At 38.2% G+C, this 8,679-nt stretch overlaps 1 protein-coding gene across 2 annotated transcripts in view; it reads left to right on the top strand.

Moving 5' to 3' along the window:
• The window catches only part of tdrd3 (tudor domain containing 3), a 15,967-nt gene that overhangs the window by 1,669 nt on the left and 5,619 nt on the right, over positions 1 to 8,679 (top strand). For both annotated transcript variants that reach the window (XM_014003025.1, XM_014003024.1), the window contains exons 2-8: positions 470 to 554; positions 2,065 to 2,130; positions 2,562 to 2,722; positions 4,942 to 5,083; positions 5,221 to 5,292; positions 7,516 to 7,665; positions 8,061 to 8,213. In XM_014003025.1, coding sequence (XP_013858479.1) covers positions 470 to 554; positions 2,065 to 2,130; positions 2,562 to 2,722; positions 4,942 to 5,083; positions 5,221 to 5,292; positions 7,516 to 7,665; positions 8,061 to 8,213 — 829 coding nt within the window. The remainder of the gene's footprint in view (positions 1 to 469; positions 555 to 2,064; positions 2,131 to 2,561; positions 2,723 to 4,941; positions 5,084 to 5,220; positions 5,293 to 7,515; positions 7,666 to 8,060; positions 8,214 to 8,679) is intronic.

The following is an 8,679-nucleotide window of genomic DNA, read 5'->3' as shown; positions in this document are numbered from 1 at the left end:
AGTTTTAATTAATAGTGTTTGGCAATTAATGTGACTCAAATGCTAGTTTGTTTTTTGTTGTTTTTTTTGTTTGTTTTTTTGCAAAAGTTGAGTTAGAAAGCAGAAAATGTTTCTCAAATTTTTTGCACTTGAAATTGTTTGTATTGCTTTCAATATTTTTTTAATATTGTATCTTTGTGTTTCTCCCGTTAGAGTTCAGAATATGTTGGCCTTGCTCATTTGCTTAGCTCCAACTTTTTAACGCTCGTCATCGCTCCATTTCCTCCCCAAAATGCCTCCTCTTCTGTCGACTCGTCCTCACAGCTTTTAGTTGCCATCTCTTTTTAGAAGAAGAGAGAATAACAAACACTACAATAACCTTTTCAGACCGATGTAGGATCCTGTGCTTGAATGAATCAATTGAATGTGATCTGAAATGTTTTCTCACCCTTCATAGTTTTTCCTTGTTACCTTGTTTCTGATTTGACAGGTACCTCAGTGATGAAGGCATCGCAGAGCTGAAAGGATCTGCAGAGAATGTAACACATGCTGACATTATTCGTATTGCACTTAATGTGAGTATTAAATATGCAACCCTTGTATTTTTTGCATTGCTGTGGTAGTGAGCAGCAGGTTAGTTCTGTCAACATGTAGGAACATGACTGAAGTTCAAACATAAACAAAGATACATGTTCGATTTGAACTATTCGTCAAATTGAAAACAGCATTTTATCTGTTTATACTCGTGAACAGAACAGCACATAAATACACGAGACAGCACAGTTTACAACGATCCCAAAGATTTTAAAGTACAAAGAACATCTCATCTGACCTGCAGTATCAGATGAGGACAGGACACAGTGGCTGCATTCAAGCCTTGACCTTTACGCTTTGGCCTGAAGAGATGCCAAAGGATCTCCGGCTGCACTGGAGCACGTCACAGCTCGCCTGGTTCATTCTGCTTGTTTTCACTTAGTAGCTGTAAAATGGGACAATCTTTGAAAAAAAAAAAGTTAAATTTTATGCTGGAGCTGTTGCTGTTTTTCTAAATAATACCCACGATCAACCCATTTCCTGTCAGTTCTTTATTAGTTTAGAGAAATTGATCTGAGCTGTATTATCTGCTGAAAGTAAGGTCATTTTATAAAGATGGAAGATTAGATTTAACGTCAAAACTCTTAATTTAGTTTTTTTTTGTCTCCTTGTTATACTATCACTAATTAATTTTGATTCCTTCAACTAACATGTAAAATTTAAACCAAACAACTTGTTCAATTTTTATTTCATATTTTAAATTAGCCTTTTTGTACACAAACAGGCTGCAGATTGCCATTATCATTAACGTTTAAATATTTGATTAATAACAGTTACTTACAATTATGTATAATTATTTATTGATAATTAATAATTTATTAATTATAATTAAGTCTGTATAATTTAATTCAATTCAAAAATACTTTATTGATCCCAGAGGGAAATTTGGTAATAATGTTGAATTCCAAAATATGTGCAGTTTCACTTTTTACAATCTTTGTTTTTATTTATTTATTTATTTTTACTAAGTTTATTCCTCATACTGTTGTAGTGTTTGTTTTTTCTTTTTATACTTTATGTATGTTTGCACTGGAACAGGAGTGGCTTTTAATCTCATTGTACAAGCGTACAGTGACAATAAAGRYATTYTATTCTGTTCTATTCTATTAAGTTGGCTAATTATGTTTTGTTTATGCAAATGTTATTGAAATTATGTCCTGATGCATCTCAGTAATCCAGGTAGAAAAAACAGAGAAAAAATGAGTAGGTCCTCTGGGCGGGTTCTTCTTTAATGAACCCGTCCAGAGGACCTACTCATTTTTTCTTTTTGGTTATTGAAATAAAGCTCTCTGACCAGGTCTTTGCTGTAAGTCGTACAAATCATCACATTCAGATTATTGAAACCAAAACCAAAAACGTGCCCTCAGTGATGCTCAGGCTTTGCCACTACACGTCTTACATCAGTGTCAGTAGATCCTAATCAGTGCCAGTTTTACAATAATTCCTCATAATGTTTTTTTTTTTTTAACAAGGCAGTATTTTTCTCTGCAGAGTGATCTTAGGCCTCTTGGGAGAAAATTTCTACCGTCTGATATCAACAGTGGAAAGACTGAGAAGGTGGGTGAAATTTGTGTAATTTGCTCACCATAAAAGGCTGATGTGTTGCAGTTCCCAGGACTGTCACTAGATGGTAGTGACACACCGAGGAATGAAAATCAACAGAGTGTTTTTTTTTTTTTTTATTGCTTTGGTTGTGTGAAGCTAAAGTTGAGCCTCTGGAGAGAAAACATTACTAATACAGAAACATTAAACTTTAACTTGTACCCATCTCAAAGTAACTACTGTATCTCCAAGTGTAAGCTATGAAGCTTTTTAGAAAAATAAACAAAGCAGTGCTTTCATTATTCATTTTTTTCAAGCTTTGAAAACTCTTCCAACGCATGTGAAGCTCTTTTCTTGCACGTGTCCTCTGCAATCCGTAACAATCTGCTGACTCACCTCTCAGGCTGATTTTCTGGCTTTGTTTGCCCATTGTTGCACGCGGACAGTTGGAGGGTCCATGTGTCCTCCAGGTGCAGAAGGTGAGAAACATTTCGGCTCCGAAAGACCACGAGGAGTCCCAGGGTGCACCGCGGATGCTGCGCCTGCAGATGACAGATGGCCACACCACCTGTGTCGGCTTAGAGGTTAAACATCTGTCCAAAATCAGGTGTGGGTTTTGTTTCTGGCCAAATAAGCAGAAACACTTTATTGGATTTATTTAGAAAGTTAACACTGATTATTATTTCTGTTCTAAAGCTTATTGAAGTCATTTTTTATTATGAGTTTGGTAGTTTATCAGTGATTGCAGATAAAATTTTCAATTCAGTTTATTTATATATAGCGCCAAGTCACAACAAATGTTGTCTCAGGGCACTGTACACAAAAACAACAACAACAAAAACCAATAAATCTAAAGAAGCCAGCAGACTGGGCCAAATTTTTGCTTCATCACAGTCTCCCATCMTGAGCAGTACACCGGCAGCAGCGGAGACGAAAAACTCCCTCTTAAAGGGATCCCTGATTAGTTGGAACATTAGACCTGATTTGATAAACATACTTTAACTGTAAAATAAAGACTGCAAAAATACTGTAGGCTGTTTAGTTTTGTAAATTTTTAAAAATATATTTTAACACGGACGGAGCCATTTTATTTACACACAAAGCATTCTGGGTAAATGATGACGTGGATAGGTCCTCGGTGCGAGGCTGCTAGCGAGCTATATCCACCCTGAAGGTTAATCTTGGACAATATCTGATGATCGACTCTTTTAAATGAAACCAGAGAGCGTTGACAGAGAGGAGAAGGTAGAAATGACTCAGCCTGGAACTGAAAATATGGATGGAGGACAACAGAGCTGCTTCATGGAAGAAGAACCTCAGCTTAGCCTGTTAGCTTTAGCGCTGACGCTATATTGCTTTATATGTATTAGCTCGGCGCTAGTGCAACAAACAAGCTAAACTGAGGTCCTCCATCCATATTTTCAGTTGCAGACTGAGTCATTTTTGCTTTCCCCTCTCTGTCATGTGGATGGAGGACCTCAGTGACAAGAGGAGAATGTGTAGCGCTGAGCTAATACATATATATGGTGATAGCATTGGGGGTAATGCTAAGCTGAGGTTCTTCTTCCATGAAGCAGCTCTGTTGTCCTCCATCCATATTTTCAGTTCCAGGCTGAGTCATTTCTACCTTCTCCTCTCTGTCAACGCTCTCTGGTTTCATTTAAAAGAGTCGATCATCAGATATTGTCCAAGATTAACCTTCAGGGTGGATATAGCTCGCTAGCAGCCTCGCACCGAGGACCTATCCACGTCATCATTTACCCAGAATGCTTTGTGTGTAAATAAAATGGCTCCGTCCGTGTTAAAATACATTTTTAAAAATTTACAAAACTAAACAGCCTACAGTATTCTTACAGTCTTTATTTTACAGTTAAAATATATGTTTATCAAATAAAGTCTAATGTTACAACTAATCAGGGATCCCTTTAAAGCTAGTGTGGAAAATTTCGCCTCCTCGTCCACACACTGGCCCTGCCGCACATCCGAGTTTCACCTTTTATCTGCGATTTCCACGCGGTGGCAGCTGATTTAACAAACCCACCGCCTTTAATTTACATCTTCATCCGAGTAGCGGTGGCCTTGGTGATTGCTGCCATGGCGACCAGCCGGTCTGTACAGGTGGAGTGGCCAGAATGTGGGCCTTGACTTCCTGATGGGAAGAGAGTAAAGAACAGAACAAATCCCCTCTTTATGAGCAGCACACACACACGCACACACACACACACTGGCAGCAGTAGTTAATGTTTCTGAGGAAAGTGTCCGCTCAGCGTGAGCGGGTGGCAACGAAGGACGAGGCAGATTACAGAACTGTTCACTGTGTAAGACAGTGAGACAAAGAGAGGACAATTAAGCTTTAAGTAGCAGCTATTGAGGCTGAATAGTGTGTTTGTGTGTGATTGAATCAAGGATAGCTTGTTCCTCTTTGCCGGCGTCACGAGAACGCCATCCATCCCCGAGGTCGGGAGAGAAATCCCTAATTGTTGCTTTGGCTTCCAGCATCAGTAGCTGGAAATCCCTCTAAGTCCCCGCGCTTTCCTAATGAGAGAGGCAGAGGCCTTATCAGACCCGATGAGATAGAAGAGCTTTTAATTTACCACGAGGATGGTGAGCAGCTGGGATTATTAATAGCTTTGCCACCCATCTGCTGGCACGGCTCCATGTCATTTACAGAGTGCTATGGATAAGGCAACAGGGTGTAAGGATCCAGATCTGCATTTATCAACTGTTAAACCCTTGAAATATGAGCAGAAACATGTTAAAGTAAATCTATTGATTGTAGGTGTTTACTGTGTAGCCGTTTAAATGCCGGGTTTGTTTGTGTTTCAGTCTTAACACGCCTCCTGGAACAAAAGTGAAACTGTTTGGTACGATCCAGGTGAGAAATGGGTTTTTGCTCCTGGATGACTCAAACATCAGCGTCCTCGGAGGTGAAGTCGATCACATGGTAGAAAAGTGGGCTCTGCAGAGGGTGAGGGTCAAAAACATGTTTAAACTAATTTGTTTTTTCTTTTTAATTTGGAATGAAGGCCACTGTCAAACTAATTAGTCTAGCTTTTCAAGGATTGTTTATCTTAAGATGAGTTTCTTTTATCCTCCATCCTGCAGAGTCTGGCCAAACACAGCAGGAGTAACATTGGAGCAGAAGGTGGACCTCCACCTTTTCTGCCATTTGGTCAGGTGAGAGAAAATGCAAATTGTACCAGGACACATTTAATTCAAAGTTTGTAACTGGATTAGATATAAACCAGAAAAAATACTGTAAAACAACCAAGAGATGAAACATTTTTAGTCTGTGTCAAGATTTCAACTTCTTGAAGGAGTCAAGGTCAAGTCAGGCTCTTTCCTTTAATCTTTTTTAAACAAATGGGTCTTCATTAATTCTTAAAACAGTTGGCTGATATAGAATTCTGCTTTGTTGCCCTTCAAACACCATGTGATGTAAATGGTGCATCGGATTAGTATTAAAAAAGCTGAGGTAAGTGAAATCAAAGGCAAACAGGGATTCAGTTTTTACAAGACGAATTGAGTTTTCAAGGACGGTCATTGCTCTCCAGCGTACATTAAACATATCAGCCATAATGTTTTTATATCTGCCATCTTTTTCCTCCAAAACATCCCTGACCAGTAATGGTGCGTTCCACTTACATSGTATTCCCGGAACTGGTAAATGGTAGTGATGTCATTTCCCAACAAACCATATGAAACTGCATTCCASTTAGCCGACAGGCCATTGTATTGTTGCAGCTAAGCTAGCTACAACACTGCTACAATATAAGCAATGACAAAAAGAGAGCTCTNAAGCTAGCTACAACACTGCTACAATATAAGCAATGACAAAAAGAGAGCTCTACTACGTACGTCATGCAAATAAACATTGATTTTAATACGTACAGCATTGCACAGAAAACGCACTACTTGTGCGAGTGATTAAACATGCACAAAAAATTAAGCAAGATACCGTATTTATTCAAGTATAATATGTAAAATTTAATCCATAAAATCATCCATAAAGTTGGGGGGTAGTATTATATTCGGATAAATATTTTTACTTATGTATTTTAACTGAGATATCAGCAAAATTATTGAGTCCGGAAATGAGACCGCGTTGTAAAAAGCAGATGAAACGAGCTCACCTCTGACACTCCTCTGTGCTTCAGAGAGAGAGAATAACAGATCCAAGCAGGCGACATGATGTGAAAAAAAGGGGGGGGAAACAGTATTCCTGCACCTTAGTGATGATAGTGAACTAATGACATTATCGTGTGACCGAGCCACTGCTGGAACAACAACAAACACGTCAGTCTGTAATGGCTGCCGTCTACCGGTGTTCTTAAAAACTTCGTATCCCTGAAAAAAGTTTCCCCACCAGAGGGGGCGCTCGCGAGTAGGAAGTAATCTGCTTTTCCCCCCACAAGATGGCCCAAGTCTCATGTGAAGTCTCTGACTTTTGTGTTGGCGCCTCCTGGTGGACTATGTGTAAAATGCCAGAATTCATATGAATCTGCTACAGCTGATATATATTTGTTGTCAAAATACCTTTTAGTACATATGTTGTTAAAATAAAATGAACAGTCCAATGATCATTTTACTGATATGTATAAAGACTGCAAAGGCTGAAAAATCTTGAAGTCTGTATGAAATTGGAGGTAGTTTGAGGATTAAATTTTTTATGCTTTTTAAGCTCAAAAAAGTGTGGGGGGGTCAAATTATACATGAGATCGTATTTTACACGAATAAATATGGTAATTAACAGTAAAAGTTGCGTTGTTAACTTTCTCAAGCTTCGAATAGCCGCTATCTTGAAATCGAAACTGGGGGCAGTTTTATTTCTTCCACAATACATGTGGAATATTACCACTGGACRGGGCGTTCCAGATTAAATCTACCAATGGGAACTGGGAAATTYCCMCTTCCCAGGACTACTGGAACAAAAGACTTGCTTTCTACGTGTGCTATAAGATCCTGTTGTTGGTCGTATTGTTATGGCTAATTGGTATTACATTGTCAGATCRTTGGTTTGGTACATATTCATCAGATTTTAAAACAAGACTCACTCCCTTCAGTTCTGTGGGATTTTCAAAAGCTTTAAATGTTTTGTACATTACAGACATTTTCAGGAAAATAAAACTGATTTTCAGTCAGCCACAGATGAATGAACAAAAGGTATTTCATTGTTCTTTAAGAATTACAGAACTTTTTAACTAACCTCTTCAWTTAAAACAATATAAATGACTCCAGCTATTTAAAACTATAATCACTGAATTGAGKTGAATAATTGTCATTCTTGTATGCGTGTGTCACCAGTCCCAAAAAGTCACAAACAATCTGAGATGTTGCATCATCTGCTCAAGGAGCCAAACATGTCTGAGAAGGATCYGTTCTCTGTCTTCTTCCCTGTAGAGGTGCGCGAGGCTGGATGATGTAGACAGCCGAGAACTGGACCAGAGGAAAACCCTTCAGACTCAACACGCTGTGAAGAACCCCGAAGGGAACGACGAGTTTGAAAAGCAGCGAACAGCAGCGATCGCTGAAGTGGCCAAAACCAAGGAAGTGYGTAAAATTTGAATTTGTTTTGTTATTATTGTCGAAGGCAACCAGCTGTAAAAAACACCCATATTTAACAAACGATTTCCACCTTTCTATTTGCCTCCTTTTTGACTCACATTTGATTTCCAGAACCACTTGTTTTTATTTTTTTTTTTGCCATGTTTACAAATTTAACAGCTTTTCTTATTGATTTCAATTTTTTGAACAAGCTACTTAATTTGGTCTCCATTAAAACACATCTTTGAACCTAAATTGCCTCTGACATTTGAGTCACTCCTCAATTTAAAATCATAATTACCTCATCCACAGACTTTTATTTCTTGATTGATATGKTTTTTTTTTTGGTCCAACCCTGCAGTTTTATTGTTCTTGTTTTTTTTCCTCCCCTCCCTCTTCAGGCCCCGCGCACATTTGGTGGCGGAGGAAACGCGGGCAGTAATTTATCCAGCGCCGCTTCCTTTTCTCGAAGCAGAGACTCATACCAGCATCGCAGACGAGAAGACAGGCCTGAAAGAACAGAAAGCAGACAAGATGGAAACTACCGAGAGCTGGTGAGGAATCTGATTTTTCTTAAAAGGTATGTTTTGAGATGACRCATGATAGTAATTTATACGGATACTCACAGGTACAAAGTAGTTTTCAAACTAGAACTTGTTTTGTGTTTCTTCTTTGGTTTAAAGCAGGGATTCTTAACCTTTTTGATCTCAGGGCCCAATTTGTTGAACATAAATTGGCACGAGGCCCAGTTAGACATTACCAATGTATGGATCAAAATGATAATTATTCTAATCAAAATCTTGGTTTAATTTTTTTATTTATTTTTTTGTATTTACATCATAAGTAAACTATCATAACTAACATAACTAAATTAAATACACTTACAGTTTAAAAGTAAAACTCCTGTCAAATAATCACAAGACATGATTATGACAAACATTTTTATATTGTAACCTGCCCATAACAATTATTTGAACAAATACAAAGGTCAGTCAACAGACCACTCAGGCTTATCAGCAC

Source organism: Austrofundulus limnaeus, unplaced genomic scaffold (genome assembly GCF_001266775.1).
Source record: "Austrofundulus limnaeus strain Quisiro unplaced genomic scaffold, Austrofundulus_limnaeus-1.0 Scaffold16, whole genome shotgun sequence".
Lineage (NCBI taxonomy): Eukaryota > Metazoa > Chordata > Actinopteri > Cyprinodontiformes > Rivulidae > Austrofundulus > Austrofundulus limnaeus.
Note: the sequence above shows the minus strand (reverse complement) of the source record. Positions and strands in the feature narration are given on the sequence as shown.